General features: G+C 40.6%; 1 protein-coding gene across 1 annotated transcript in view; it reads left to right on the top strand.

The window, feature by feature from the left end:
• The first annotated feature begins 824 nt into the window (after positions 1-824).
• Positions 825-17,175, top strand: part of fam214a (family with sequence similarity 214 member A) — a 35,079-nt gene continuing 18,728 nt past the window's right edge. The window contains exon 1 of the mRNA XM_046864306.1: positions 825-1,620. Coding sequence (XP_046720262.1) covers positions 1,494-1,620 — 127 coding nt within the window. The 5' untranslated portion in view covers positions 825-1,493. The remainder of the gene's footprint in view (positions 1,621-17,175) is intronic.

Here is a 17,175-nt window from a genome sequence, read left to right as displayed (position 1 = left end):
TGATGTTGGGTCTGATGTTGATGTGTCTATTGTGTTTGGTGCTGCTGTTGTAGATGATGTTATTGTTGTTGTTTGATGATATTGTTGTGTTTGATGATATTGTTGTTTGATGATATTGCTGTTTGACATTGTTGTATTTGATGTTCCTGTGTTTGATCATATTGTTGTGTTTTGTGCTGCTGTTGTAGATATTATTGTTGTTTGATGAAGCTGTTATTTTGTGTTTAATGATATTGCTGTGTTTGACATTGTTGTGTTTGATGTTGTGTTTGATGATAATGTTGTGTTTAACATTGTTGTATTTGATGATATTGTTGTTTGACATTGTTGTGTTTGATGATAATGTTGTGTTTAACATTGTTGTATTTGATGATATTGCTGTTTGACATTGTTGTATTTGATGTTCCTGTGTTTGATGATATTGTTGTGTTTGGTGCTGCTGTTGCAGATGTTATTGTTGTTTGATGACGCTGTTATTGTTGTTTTTAATTATGTTCCTGTGTTTGATATTGTTGTGTTTGATGATATTGTTGTGTTTGATGTTGTCGTGTCAGATGTTATATTTAATGCAGTTTGATGACGTGTCTTCTCTTTTTGATGTTACTGTTGTGTTTGATGTATTTGGTGTTGTGTCTGATGTTGGTGTCTGATGTTGTTTTGTCTGATGCTGATATATAACGCTGTTAATTAGCTGATTGATATGTTGTGTTTTTTTGCTCGAATATCATTTAAATATCCGCTCTCTGAAACCATCGCTGCAGAGCAGGAAGCGGAACCGGAAGTAGCGCCAGGAGGAGGCGGAGTCCTGGTCACGTGATTAGACAACCAGTCTCTTAATGTTTTGACAAGCGGCTCTGAGGAGCAGAAGATCCGGAGAGAGCATCAGCTGATCGTCTGTGATTATCATTATTATGATGATGATTAGGAGGAGGATGAATGTGGTGGTTATAACGCTTCATGGCGGTGTAGCGGATCATCAGACAGTCTTTAATCTTTAGCTGGAATGCTTCCGGGTGGGTTAGTTAACTGGTTTTGAACTAACCAGGTTGTTGAGTGTATTTAACTTAGTGAAGATTCTGTACACTGAAGATGAAGATGGTTGATGAGACAGCTGGCATGGCCGGATAAACACACACTCACACACACACATGGAGTGTTGATGGACTATTAGAGTCGCAGTGAAGATCTCGAGGCTTTGCTGCAGCTGTGTGTGTGTGTGTGTGTGTGTGTGTGTGTGTGTGTGTGTGTGTGTGTGTGGGGTCAGATCTTGGTATTAGAGCTTCAACCAAGGTGTCATGATGTTGGCATGGCCGTGAAACGATGGACACACACACTGTCTCTTACACATGTATAAATAAACACACTCACACACACACACACACACTCTCTGCAGCTGTGGACAAGGTGACTTCTCTGAATAATCCTGTATTGCACGGACTGGAGAGCTGATCTTCTGAGTGTGTTGGAGCTGCTGGAGATCTGATGGTGTGTGGATGTCTAGAGGTTTGAAGGAGACGCTGGGAGAGAGGTCGAAGAGCCGGGGATTGAAGCGTGAAGACGGAGGACGGAAAAGAGGCGAGCTGGAGGACGACACGGAGACAACCATGAAGACCGAGAGAGGTAAACATGCCGTGTGTGTGTGTGTGTGTGTGTGTGTGTGTGTGTGTACGGATACATGTGAAAGGATTTGTGGTGGGTTTCAGGTTTGGTTTGGAAAATACTCAGTGTGATCAAAAGAAAATGTTGAAAGGATGGTGTGTGTTTTTGTGTTTTGGAGATTAGTACACCAGTGTCACTGATTAATTGGTTTCCAGGAATGATTAAAGTGTGTGTGACTATGCGTGCAAGTGTGTGTGAGTGTTTTTTTCTTTCGTGTTTGTGTGTTTTATAATAGAGGAACAAAGCGTCTTGCAGGATTTTGTTTTTGGCGCCCACTAGCGGCGTCTTATATATGTGTGTTCATGCATGTGTGTGTTTGCGGTACATTGTTTTACACACACACACACACACACATACATACGTGGACGTCATGAAAACTCCGTGTGTGTGTGTGTGTGTGTGTGTGTGTGTGTGTGTGTGTGTGTGTGTGTGTTAACAAATAAGCCTTAAACTCAGAGCCAAAAAAGTGTGCTAACACACTATTCTCTTTTTCTCAAACCACACACTCTCACTTACTCAAGGGCAGGATTTCCAGGTTTGTTTCACAAAAAGATTCAATTTCGACCATGTGTGGATTATGACTGTTGTTTCAGAGGGTGTTCTAATACTTACTAATGGTCAAATCATACCCTCATTGTAAAAACATTTTACAGGCATAGAGCACACACACACACACACGTCATATTTTGTACAAAAGTATGCTAAATACAAAATCGCACTTTATTCAAATAAAAATTGTAAATATGGTATAGGGAAGCGAAACTGTGTGTGTGTGTGTGTCTATGGGTAGTAATGGTGGTTTGGGGTTCTGGGTTACTGATCACAGGTCAAACCCCAGAATCACAAAGCTGGCAGTCTTGGGCCCTTGAGCAACTTTTCAGGCCCTTCAGAAGTGCTGTATCATGGCTGACCCGGGATTCCTAACATTTCTGGGATATGTGAAGAAAGAATTGTATTGTAATGTACGTGTGACGAGTAAAAATTAATACAGTGTACAGAAGTGCAACATTTTTCGCTTGTGTGTGCTGACCTCTAGACGATTAGCCGAGCTGGTGTTTACTCTATCGTGTGCTGGAGACAGAATAATGTTGATCGGAATTGGGCGGGGCTTACTCCTTTTCTGTGTGACTCTTTTATATAGACTGTATAGAATGTAGGACGTTACCGTAATTTCCTGACTATTAAGCGCCCCCATATATAAGCCGCACCCACTGAATTTGACAAATATTTTCATTTTGAACATAATAAGCCGCAGGTGTCTACACTGAAACTAATGAACTTTACACAGGCTTTAATAAAAGACAGTGTCTGTTACACAGTGTAACGGGTGAAATATGTTGTGGCTCCTTTAAGAGCATAGCGGTATTTTGGGAACAGCCTGCCGCCACATTTTTCTGCTATTACTGCATGTGTGCAAGACCGAGGAATATGTCCTTATTATTTTCTGATGCTCATTTCTAAGTTTCTTTGACTAACCCGTAACGCTGTTGCCAAGAAAAATAAAAAAGCATGAGTTTTGGAAACCTGTCTGTGCTTATATGATTTCTGTTGTAACTGGAGTTAGCGAGCTCTCCCTTCACCCAGACTCAACACGTTACAACGGCTTGTATCTAAACAGTAGCCTACCAAGAAAGTCATTGTTCACTGTCTTCCTTCTTCCTTTCACAACTATTTCTCTCGGGAGTTTATCTTTTGGCATCGTCGTGCCTTAAAAAAAAAACGTTTTAAGTAAGTAAGAAGTAGTGATACTGAGGTATTGAGACATCACTAGCTAGGCAGGTGATTAGCTGTGTAGCCCGAGTATATAGTTGAGTAAGAAATGCCAGTGTGTTAGCTTGGACAGGGCGTACTAATCGATGCCGATCACTCTAAATGCAGTGTCGTTTGAGCGCACGGGTCGTTCCTATTGTTAGCGTTAAAAGGCCTCATTCTGTCGTTGGGGGTGAACAAACTTTTGCACTGGATCACACACTGACCCAGATTTGTTAGAGGAACAGGTGTCATAGCACAGATTCGACTCCTTTGGATGACACTGTGTTGGGAAGTACGAGAGCGTCATTTAAAGACTGTGTGTGTGTGTGTGTGTGTGTGTGTGTGTGTGTGTGTGTGTGTGTGTGTGTGTGTGTGTGGTTTTAGAATACACTCGGATTTGTAACAGGATCGTGTGGAATCTCGCCATGAGACCACAAATCAATTCATCTCCACTGATCGACTTCCGTTCGACGCGGTAAACAAAACCGTGTTGTGATTCAAGCCATCGATTCCTGTGTGTGTGTGTGTGTGTGTGTGTGTGTGTGTCTTTTTAAAAAATAGATAAATAAAAATGGTTTACTTTATATAGTGCTTCCGTAAAGGTTTTTGACTTGCTATATTTGCTGTAGTTTTTATCCGTTTATTGCTACATTGGACGTTCACACACAAAGTCGGTTCCTGTTCTCACGTATACGCTATAGTGGCGATAAACGATCGCTCTTTCACCGTCCTTCATATGTTTTCCTGAAGACAACTTCAAGACGGCTTTACACAGAATTGTTCTAATTTATTTATGTGGAGCTGTTACTTTGGAAACGGAGCTACTCCTCGTGAGAAGGTTGTAGAGTGTAGGTTGTCTGCTAGCTGCTAGCTTCTCAGAACTCAGAACATGGAACAATGGTGTGTGTGTGTGTGTGTGTGTGTGTGTGTGTGTGTGTGTGTGTGTAATATGAGCCTCAGAACATATTGTGTGTGTGTTCTCTGTGGAATGCAGGCCATGTGGAGACAGCAGGATGATGTCACTTCAGTCAGCTGGTAGTTTCTGGGCGTCGTTTCTAAGATAGAAGTTTTCCTGTGGTGTGTGTTTTGATCTGATCTCCTCCCTGAGCTAAAACACACACACACACACATTCACACACACACACTCCACCCAGAGAGATGGATTAGATGTGTTAACAGCTGCTAATGTCCACATGGACTTCCTGTTTGAGACCCCAGTGTGATCTCCAATCTGTTTTCCAACTAAACACAGAGCTTTAACCAAACTCATATATAACCTACCTGTCCGTCTGTCTAATCTCACTCAGCTCTCATATATAACCTGTCTGTCTACCTGTCTAATCTCGCTCACCTATCATATATAACCTTACCTGTCTAATCTCGCTCACCTCTCATATATAACCTGTCTGTCCGTCTGTCTAATCTCACTTACCTCTCATATATAACCTGTCTGTCTAATCTCACTCACCTCTCATATATAACTTACCTGTCCGTCTGTCTAATCTCACTCACCTCTCATATATAACTTACCTGTCCGTCTGTCTAATCTCACTCAACTCCCATATATAACCTGTCTGTCCGTCTGTCTAATCTCACTCACCTCTCATATATAACCTGTCTGTCCGTCTGTCTAATCTCACTTACCTCTCATATATAACTTACCTGTCCGTCTGTCTAATCTCACTCACCTCTCATATATAACTTACCTGTCCGTCTGTCTAATCTCACTCAACTCTCATATATAACCTGTCTGTCCGTCTGTCTAATCTCACTCACCTCTCATATATATCCTGTCTGTCCGTCTGTCTAATCTCACTCACCTCTCATATATAACTTACCTGTCCGTCTGTCTAATCTCACTCACCTCTCATATATATCCTGTCTGTCCGTCTGTCTAATCTCACTCACCTCTCATATAACTTACCTGTCCGTCTGTCTAATCTCACTCACCTCTCATATATATCCTGTCTGTCTGTCTGTCTAATCTCACTCACCTCTCATATATAACCTGTCTGTCCGTCTGTCTAATCTCACTCACCTCTCATATATAACCTGTCTGTCCGTCTGTCTAATCTCACTCACCTCTCATATAACTTACCTGTCCGTCTGTCTAATCTCACTCACCTCTCATATATAACCTGTCTGTCCGTCTGTCTAATCTCACTCACCTCTCATTTATAACTTACCTGTCTGTCTGTCTAATCTCACTCACCTCTCATATATAACCTGTCTGTCTATCTGTCTAATCTTACTCACCTCTCATATATAACCTGTCTGTCTAATCTCACTCACCTCTCATATATAACCTGTCTGTCCGTCTGTCTAATCTCACTTACCTCTCATATATAACCTGTCTGTCTAATCTCACTCACCTCTCATATATAACCTGTCTGTCTGTCTCTTTGTCTCTCTGTCTGTCTGTCTAATCCCACTCACCTCTCATATATAACCTGTCTGTCTGTCTATACTGACACACATCATGTATGTCTCTGTCCTCACACATTTCATACATAACATGCCCTTTTTTACATAACCACATCCTCATCTAGATGCAAACAGAATATTGACATCACTTCCTGTGTCGCTCTGTTCTTTTTGTTTGGTTCTGGCTGTGCTGTTTCTCTCTCTCTGTCTTGTTCTTCTCTTGTTGGCTGTTCTCAGGTCAGTTTTGTCGTTACTGCTCTGATGATCAGGCCCAGATTAAAGATCTCAGACCTGCTCCTGAAGCTGCAGATGAAGAACCATCTGGACCCGTAGGTTCTTCGCTTTAGGAGACGAGCTCTCGCTGTGTTGTGCTTTTAATAGAAGGCGTGTGACTTGGCACGGCCTCGCCAACACCACACTGACCACTCGCTCCTGAAATACCAGCCTGGTCACAGACTCACCACCGGTCACCATGTTAACACACTGCAACCTGACCCTCACACGTGACCCAAAATAACACGTTTCTTTCAGTTTAAAGATCCATCAAACAGGGCATGTAGGAAACATGACCACCCTCTCACTCTTACCATCCTGACATGTTTATTACTACTGTATACCAGAACTTCTCCACCTGCATGGATCCTGGAGCTTTATCTACTCACTGTGTGTGTGTGTGTGTGTCTGTCTGTCTCTCTGTCTGTCTGTCTGTCTTAATCTGGAACCTCCCTTTTCCAGCTCAGTTCCTGGTAATCGTCATATTAGCATTTAGCATTTTCATCCCCAGTAATGAAGAAACAAAGCTTTAAGCTCCACCCACTTTACAGTCACATGACATTTGTGGCATATATCTTTCTTTGTCCTTTTATATATTTTTTGCTCTTTCTTTCTATCTTTTTTCTTCCCTTACTTCTGTTTTTGTTTTTAACTCGTTTTCTCTCCCTGATTTTATTCCCCTTTCTTTCTTTCTTTCTTTCTTTCTTTCTTTCTTTCTTTCTTTCTTTCTTTCTTTCTTTCTTTCTTTCTTTCTTTCTTTTCCATCCATCTTTCCATCCTCACTTCTTTCTTACATTCTTAAATTTTCTAACTCTTGTGTCTTCTTTTAACCTTTGCTCATGCTTGTACTTTGTATTTCTGTCTTTTCTTTCCATCTATCCATCCATTTATTCTTCCTTCTTTCTCTTTCCACCATTTTTCGAGAAACAGCACTGGCCAGATCTTTCTATCCCTTTTTCTCTCTCTGTTAGTCTTCCTTTTACTTATGTTTTCCATCCATCTATCCATCTATCCATCCATCCATCCATCCATCCATCCATCTCAGGTCAGTTTTGTCGTCTCTGGTCAGATTTTTTTGGTTCCAAATGAAAGATCTCAGATGTTCTTCTGAAGATTGTGTTGTATTGAATTCAGAGAGAGAAACGGCCTGAAAGTGGGTGCTGTAACACACTCCTGCAGTACGGATGTATATTGAGACGTGTAAAGTCAGATTTTCCAGCGAGTGGCCGTCAGGGTGGTGTGAGGTGCTCAGGTGCTGAGATGCTGAGATACTGAGATGTGGACGTGACCTCGCACCTGACTTTCATTCATTATTCAGCCTGAATCAGGTGTGTTTGAGGAGAAACTCTAAACCGCGCTCTGCTTCAGCTTCACGTGTCCGTTTCATCTGCAGGGTTTTTCTGTCGCATCACGGCTGCGAATTTCACAATATGATTTTGGCCACGCCCACTTTTCAGATTATGAGACCAATCACGATCGTGGCATGGTGGCAGATCATTTAACCTCCTCTTAAGATAGAGCATTAACGTAAGCGAGAGGATGAGCTCATTTCACAGACGAGAATAAAAACCCCTGACGTCTAACGTTTAGATTTTTAATTAATAAAAATGATAATGATTTTCTGAATGATTAAATGATTGAACGACACTGGAGACTCCGTCCAGACATGTTAAAGAAACATCTCCATGCTTCCCCTCACCCTATCAAGAGCTGTTGCTATGGAAACCACAACATATTAGATTGCATGTGATTCGCAAGTGGACTATTGTCAGAGCTCCTGCTATAGAAAAATGAATCAACACCATCTGACCAATCAGAAGCAAGCAAAAAAAATACAGAAGAAATTCACATTTTATTTGTCACATACACATTCATAGTTTCATAATTAGTTATGTAATTATTATTGCATAATTATTATGTTGTTTTAGGGCACGCTGATGAACAGGAAGTGCTCTGATGACGTCTCGTTCTTTTGTTCCTTTGTTTTGAGCATCACCCAGAAAAATCAGCCACGAGTCACAGAACCTCTTTTTTTTTCTTTTCTTCCATATTATCAATAAAGTGTAATAATAGACAGAAATTCCAGCTCTTTCAATAAACAGTGTTTCTTTGACATTCGGACCAAAATTTAAAGAATCGCGCGACTGATTCACTGAGACCACACACAGATCAGCCTCACTGGAAAACCACCTCAGGCTATTATCGTGTGTGTGTGTGTGCGTGTGTGTGTGTGTGTGTGTGTGTGTGTGTGTGGTGTTGAAATTATTTAAGCAAAATTCTTTCCCTCTAGAGCTTTGAAAACCAATAAACCTATTACTTTTATTTGTTTTTTGCAGGTTTTTTCGCATTTATTTTCTTCTTTAAGATGAATTTGGAAGCAGAAAGTCGCTCATTCATGGTGAACTACTCAGATTTCGTTAGATTCATGAGCGTTTAAACAGGAGGGATAAATAAAACGCTGGCAACTCAAATTGCCGGATCGGAACACGATCCGATCCGATCATCACATACAGTAGGTTCATGTAAATTAATTTGTGGAGCATTTTTTTGGGCATCATCACAAAGCAGCTTGACAGGAATAAATACACAATATGGGCAAAAGTTTGTGGACACCTGGTCGATTGGTATGTGCTTTTTGAACATCCCATTCCACATCCTATATATAATAATCTTCTGGGAAGATGTTCTACACAATTTTGGAAATGCTCATTCAGACCGATCTTGGGTGATCGGATACCACTGGTTTTCCCAGTGCTTTTCTAAGTTGCTTTTATATTCATGGCATTTGGCAGCATTTTAACCTCTGAGCAGTTTTCTCGGGGGCCCAACAGTGGATTGTTGGTGGTGCTGGGATTTAAACTCATGTACTTCCGATCACAAGTCCAACATGCTACCCACTGGGCTACCACTTCCCCCAGACGCTCAGCTGTTTCCTGGAGTCTGTCTGTATCTGAGATAACGTTCAGAAGAACTTTCTCCAGAGGGTTGAGTGTAAGATAAAGATGGAGGCTGGTCTGATCTCGCTTCACACACGCACACACACACACACACACACACACACACACACACACACACACACACACACACCCTGCAGGCTGGGAGAGGTTTCTCCAGGAGCCCAATGCTTCTAAATCATCACTCAGATCCCACCATGTGTTAGAGACTGAGCTGCATCAGGATGATAGCCGTGTGGTCTTCTCTGTTTCTGCTCACAGACCTACGCCTACAGGCGACAAATTGTAAACGTGAAAGTGTGTTAAATCGTGTGGCCTTTTAAGCTCTTTAGTTTGTGTTACTCAGTTTTAGTGTAGAATTCAGACTGTTGTGTTTACGTGACTTAAATAATGAGAGAACTGTTGAAGTTTATTTTTTAAGGATTATTTCTTTCATACACAGGGGATGTTCTGAGGATGTTGGTTAGTGTTTTATTGTAGAAGAGCACACGGTGAGTCACACAGTATGCAGCTTCCTCTAACCAGTCGAGGCGAGTCAGAGCACAAAAGATCACATGACCTCATTGTACTCTTCAGCGTTACCCTTCAGCACTCGTCTCACACCGGCTTTAAACGGGACGCCTTTCTTCCTTTCTCTCTGCCACGGCCTCATAAACAGCTGCTCATAGACTCACGCTTTTAGCTGGAGCGACCGGTGGAGTGAAGATTTCTCACAGAACTAGTCTCAAATAATAGGATGGGCTGCCATACTAGAGGATCCAGTGTAGAATAGAGTATAATAGAGTGAAGAGTAGAGTAGAACACTGTAATGGTGTAGAACAGAGTAGAATAGAATAGTGCAGAACAGTATATGATAGAACAGAGTACAGTGTAATATAATGGAACAGAGTATAATAGAGTATAGTAGAATGTAGTATAGTATAATAAAATGGAACAGAGTAGAATGGAGTATGGTAGAATGGAGTATAGTAGAATGAAGTACAGTATAGTAGAATGGAGTATGGTATAATAGAATATAGTAGAATAGAGTATAGTATAATAGAATATAGTAGAATCGAGTATAGTAGAATCAGTATAGTATAATAGAATATAGTAGAATGGAGTACAGTATAGTAGAATCGGTATAGTAGATTCCAGTATGGTAGAATAGAATGGAACAGATTATAATTGAGTGGAACAGTGTAATATAGTTATGGAACAGCACAAAGTAAAACTGGGTATAGTAGAACAGTATAATACAATAATATTGTACATGATAGAATAAAACACAGTATAGTGAATATAATCAGGGTATAATGGAGTGATGCAGAGTGTGAATAAGAATAGAAGTAGAATAGAATTGAGTCTGTATGAAATATGAAAGGAGAAGAAATGAGTGATAGTGTATATTGAGAAAAAAAAGAAGTAGTTTCTATAGAATGTGAACAGGATTAGAGAGAAATGAACTGAATAATGTAAAGAGTAGAATTTCGAGTAAAATAAATAGTGTAACTGCACGTGTGTTGTGTTGTGAACAACAAGTGGCAGCATTTGGGCTTCTGAGCTAAAACACACTGTGTCGATCAGTGATAAAAACACATGGCTTCTAGACTAGTGTGTTTAAATCAGCACACTGTTGCCTCTAATAATGATTATATGTAATCTGTGTTTAAAACAGTACAACAAATCTGTATTCTGTGTGTGTGTGTGTGTGTGTGTGTGTGTGTGTGTGAGAAACTCCCCAGGAGGCAAGACTATACCTGGTGTCATTACTTAACACCTGGTGTGTTCTCTCATTTCCAGAGTTATGCAACCCCCCCCAACCCTGCAGCTCTCTTACACACACACACACACACACACACACACCCACACCATAATCCACTGATCTTGTGCAAAGGAACAAGAACACTGTAGGACACACACACACACACACACACACACAGATGTCCTAATCAGCTGACAGTGTACTGTGGAAAAAAGGACAGTGTTACACACACACACACACACACACACACACACACACACACACACACACACACACCTCTGCCCTTAGGAGAAGCTGAACTAAAGTGGTTGTTTGTGAATTGTTGACCTGCTGAGACATTCCTGACCCACAAACTATAGTTGAAGATTGTAGGGGGGGGGGTCTCATTAAGTGTGTGAAACATGTTGAGTGTGTGTGCTTTTTAATTTTTCTTCTTCTAAGGAAGTGCAATAGAAGTATTTATACTGTCGCTGTTCCAGGGAAACTGATTAGTCAATCGCAAACCTGATCATGTGACCTGATCATGTGACCATCAGCACTAAATTATTAGAATAGAGTATTATAAAATCCTATTTAGTATAATGGAATTTGAATCTAGGGGAATTGAGTAGAATAGAAATATGAGGAAATGAATAGGATTCAGTAAAAATATTAACAGAACAGAATAGAATTCAGTGTAACAAAGAAAACTCTAGTATGGAAGAAAAAAGGGCACACGTTTAAACCCGATGGAAGTGCAGTCATTAATGGAATGAAGTAGAATAGAATACGAGTAGAACGGAGAGTCACGTGAATCAAATCATCCGATGTCAATTAGAGTGGTGGTGTTTGTGAATAGAATATAGTAGAATACAATAGAGAGCAGGGTAAGTAAAGTAAAAGTGGAGTAATGTAAAATAATGCGTAGTTATATAGAATAGAATAGAATAGAATAGAACAGAGTTGAATATGAATAGAATTATGTAGAGCATAAAAAAAAGAATGATGTAGACTCAAGTACAGTAGAATACAAATACAATATAATGTTATAACAGTATGGAATTAAACATCAAAATGAATAGATTCGGGCTTCTGCTATCGATTATTTTAGTAGTCAAGTTTTATACCAATTAGTCCATCGATTAATCGAGTAATCAGGTAAAAATATTTTTTTTTCCATTAAAGAGCGACACTCAATATAAGTAATGTCTCCTTTCTAGAAATATTTACATTTTTATCGCTGAAATTGCAACCTGTGAAAACTAAACCCATTAAATTGCCAAATGACATCAAAATACAAATATTTCAACATAAAAAAAGTATAAATAAAAATATAAAAATCTATTTCGCATGTTTATTAGCGGGTGGTGCGTCAGTAATACTGGTCCGTGGGAAAACACGCTGCTTCGTGTGTAGTTAAATAGACGAAGCATCTTTTTTGTATTCGAGTAACTCGATTAATCGTTTCAGCCTTGAATAGAAAAGTGTTGAGCATAAAAATGATTAAAATACAGTAGAACAGTGGAAATAAATCAAACTTTGAAGTCTAGCATGGACTCCAAAGTAGACTAAAATATGAATAGAATACAGTTGAGTACAGTAGTATGGAATTGAGTAGAGCAGGGAAATTTGAGTGGAGTAGTCTAGTGTAGACTTCATAGTAGAATATGAATAGAATAGATTAGCATAGAATCTCAATAGAGCAGTGTGTTTAATAACATTCACCAGATTTGATTTTGTTTCTCATACACTCGCCTTCTAATTTATAAGGAACGCCTGCACATACATTTTTACTGAAATTTTCACGAATCAGCAAATTACATGGCAGCTTCCAAAAATAAAATCATGCAGATTACGGAGCAGAACCCTTCATGTGTTCTCCTGTTGTTATTGCCAGTCAGCTCCATACACTTTGCTTTCCTCAGACGTCTCATCAATGATCCATCCATCCAAATACCTCATCCATCCATCATTTATCATCTATAGGTTTTTTTCATCCTGATGTTTTCTTTGAAAATGAACCCAGAGCTCCTGACCTGCAGGATTTGAAGCATTGCTCTGCTGCCATATGATTGGCTGATTGGATAATTGTGTTACTATAAATATATACTGTATGACATCATCTTTTTTTATTGGATGGAACAAAGATTCTCTCTCTTTCTCTTTTTCTCTCCCACTCTCTGTCTTTCCAACCTCCTACTCTGCAGTTCCTCCTTCATGATTTTGATCCTATTACATAATCAGCATCAGTGTGACAGCAAATAGATTCCCTTTCTCGTTATCTCTCTCTCTCTCTCTCTCTCTCAATCCCTCTTTCCTCTCGAAACCTCGCCCTTCGCCTGAGGCCACACACCACAAGAACTCTCTCCAGGGGGGATTTAATTTGCGAAGGATTGATTTCCCATGATGCTTTTTGTCTCCGTCGGAGGTCACAGGGCTAAAGACACTGTAGGATTATAAACGAGGGGACGGCACTCGCTCCATTTTTACTTTATCTCCACACAGCAGCAATCCTTTGACTCAGAATTTATCGTGAACGTCCAGGGGAAAAAAAAAACACTCTGAAGGACAAACTCCACTGAGTTAGATTTATAGCGTGTGGCGTTCAGCTCCTGACTCATTAACCCCAGCGCCCTTGCGTTCTCCGCCGGGTTCCTCCAGCGCTGGACAGCGGCACGGTAAATCCCCAGTGCGATCACCGTCTCGCTGATCTCGGCCTCGTTACGGCGGCCGTGAGCTCTGCAGCGTGACGCCTTCACTCTTCAACCCTGCTCTAAGACGCGTCCACGTTAATCCCGATAGATCAGACTTTTTATTGTATAACGTTCTCCATCTACACGTGTTCTCGTCCACAACAATGCGTCAAAAAAATTAACACGTTTATTTACATTCCGTTTCTTCAGGTGATCTCAGTTCCAAACTATAGGTTGTCCAAATAGTCATTTTTAGACACAATATAAAACTCAATATCAAGCAAACATCTCAGCACCCCATCGTCCATCACCTTTTGTTTTTAAGTGAGCAGGTCACATGACTGACAGTCCACTTTTCTGGGAAGATGTTTCACTAGGTTTTGTGAAGATTAATTCCTTATGTAGGTGAGAATGTGAGGAGACCTGGGGTGGAGTCAGTGTTCACGTTTATTAGTTCATTAGGGTTGGAGCTCTATAGCAGGAGATCTTTCCCTCCAACTCAGATCTTCATGGAGTTAGCTTTGTTCACTTTGTGTCAAGCTGGAACAGGTTTGGGTCTCCTAGTTCAAGTGAAGGGGAAAAAAGATCCAACAGCATCCAGAGACCTCCAATAAATTTGTGGTGACAATTTGGGAACCACATTTGGCAGGTTTCCCAATACCTTTGGGAAAAATAGTGAAGATGTTTTGCCACCGATCCTTAAATTCTGTGCATTTTGACAAAGTGAAAAGTCTAACGATTGGCCAGAAAGATTCCTTGGACCAGCCCTACTGCTACTTACAGTCAGATATTTGTATATTTGTATAAATGTATATAAGGCGAGTTTGTTAACATGGTGTTAACTGGTAGTTCTACAATTTAGTGCTCTCATTAGCCTGGTAGCTCACGTCTGAAACTAAACAGACATTATACACAGTCTGGATGAGTTGGCATAGACATTTCAGTTTTCAGTTGAAGTATTTGTTTAAAACACACACCCCAACACACATAAACATAGGGTACACACACACACACACACATGCAGGTTCTCTGGAGGTTAGTCAGCTCGTCACAGCCTGGTGTGTGTGCTGTGAAGGGTTTCTAATCCTGAGATCACAAGGAGGATTTGTTCTCTCTCTCCCTCTCTCTTTCACCCTCCGTACACAGGAAGTAGTTCTCTGGTTTTGCTAAGAGAACTCTGTCCAATCAGAGCGCAGTACTTGTTGCTATGTGAGATTGCAGTCTGCCCCTCTTTATTCACGAGCGGAAGGTTTAGGGAGGTAACGAGCAGACTGAGACGGATTTGTCACAAAACCACACACACACACACACACACACACACACACACACACTGCAGTTTCAGCGGAAAAACAACACTGATTACATGAAAAAAAGTTTTGCAGACAAGCGCAGAACCTTTTTTGTCTTGTTTCTGTTTTCTTGTTTTCTCTTGGTAAATAAAGAAGAAGTAAAGAGATGAAGGGAACAAAGAGAAACTCTGAGGAGCTTAACTGGTAGAATTTCTGTAAATAGTTTTAAATGAACATGTGTATGCACAGATAGAAAGGTCAAAGGATGGATGAACAGATCAGTAGATTAGTGATGGATAGAATGATTAAGAGGGGTTGAATAATAGAATAATGGATTAAATTGGATAAATGATGAATAAGTGAATTGACTGATTGTTGGATAGAATGAAAGCTGAAATACTGTATGGTTGCTAACCATAAGGACGGATGGATGGATGGATGGATGGATGGATGGATGGATGGATGGAGGGCGTACAGACAGACAGACACAGAATTTGCTAATAGATGGATGGTTGGATTGAATTGGATGGATGGATGGATGGATGGATGGATGGATGGATGGATGGATGGGACAGTAAGGACCGTTAGAAAGATAAAAGGAAAGAACAATTTTATGGTAAACAAAAATGAGTAGAATTGGAGAAAGTGAAAATAATGAAGGAATAGACAGTTTAAAGCTGAGAGAGAGAAAAAGAGAGAAAGAAAGGCAGAAGAAAAAGAGATGGAAAAGAAAGAGAGATGGAAAAAAAAAGAGAGGGAGAAGAGGCTTCTTTGAATGACCTGAATACACTGCTATAATTACGTCCTGAATCAGGCTGTGACCACCAACTGAAGTGAACACTCAAGATGCACAAAGTGTGTGTGTGTGTGTGTGTGTGTGTGTGTGTGTGTGTGTGTGTGTGTGTGTTCGTGTTCATGAGATTGTCCTGTGCCAAGGCAGTATGGCCTCGGTGACCGTGTGTGTGTGTGTGTGATGTGGGTCAGTGAGGAGACTTTGTTCATGTTGAGTAAATAGAGAAACACAAAGAGGGCATTACGCTGATGTACACAGAGCTGCACTGTTCAAAGTCTCTCTCTCACACACACACACACACACACACACACACACACACACACACACACACTGCTCTCTGTTAAGCAAATTGAAGCAGCCAAGCACTTTATGCTGCTTATTCACTCGCTAACTAAGGAAAACAAACAGCATGGAGATTACAGCACTAAAATACTCCCTTCTGTCTATCTATCCGTCTGTTTCTTTGTCTGTCTGTTAATCTGTCTACACCTCTCTCAGTCTGTCTATCTGTCTGTCTGTCTAAACCTCTCTCTGTCTGTATATATGTCTGTCTGTCTATCTGCATACCTCTCTCTGTCTATCCATCAGTCTGTATATCTGTCAGTATGTGCATCAATCTCTTTGTCTATCTGTCTATCTCTCTGTCTATCCATCTGTCTTTCTGTCTATCTCTCTGTCTATCTATATATCTGTCTAACATTTTTTGCCTAATTACTATTACCACCCAGAAGTTGGTTATTATCCTATACCATGTCACCAAGGGTTTTGTTCCTCCTACACCACAGCAGTTTGCCTATAATAACTCACACACACACACACACACACACACACACACACACACACACACACACACACACACCCCTTGCAGTGATTGGTTTACTAGTGGGTACTAGTTGTATGGGTACTGTAGCCTAGACACACAATGCATTTGAAGAAAGGTCAAAGGTCATCCGTCAGTCAAACTGCTGCTTTCTCGACAGCAGTGTTCACTGTATAACCACTTCCTGTTCACTGCCACTCCCCCTTGTCTGATGGACAGAGCCTGTGAGAAGAGTGAACACTGTGCATGAGGTTGTGTGTTGCATCATGATCGTGTTGGAGGACAAAAAAAAAAGAAGGAGCACTGCGGTACTGCTCTGCTTTCTATCGAGAGAGAGCGATGACATCATACTGACAAATCCACAGCAGTTATCTGAGGACACGATGTCTCTTTCTGTCTCTCTCCCTCTTTCTCATGACAGCTGGAGAGGACTCGTGCTCGTCTCAGTAGGATAGGTGCTTTTTCCATAACAAACTGTAGAGTTCACATGAACTAACAGCCCAGACTGAACATTAATTAAAAAGGAGTTTTAAATCAGTCCATATCTCTATTAAAAGCATTTTATCTCCTTGCTTCTCAAATCGAGGTTTTCTGATTCTGTTCCATTTGAAGATGAAGTGTTTATTCTCAGACTTCTTAGTTGCAACTGTTTCTTCTGAGGACATTCTGTCAGCAGCACATGGGGGGATGTGATGTACCTTATGTTACTGTGAACCGCAGAGCTAGCAATGTGTGTACACACACACACACACACACACACACACACACACACACACACTCTTTCACGTTTATGAT

This window comes from Silurus meridionalis, chromosome 13 (genome assembly GCF_014805685.1).
Source record: "Silurus meridionalis isolate SWU-2019-XX chromosome 13, ASM1480568v1, whole genome shotgun sequence".
Taxonomy (NCBI): domain Eukaryota; kingdom Metazoa; phylum Chordata; class Actinopteri; order Siluriformes; family Siluridae; genus Silurus; species Silurus meridionalis.
Note: the sequence above shows the minus strand (reverse complement) of the source record. Positions and strands in the feature narration are given on the sequence as shown.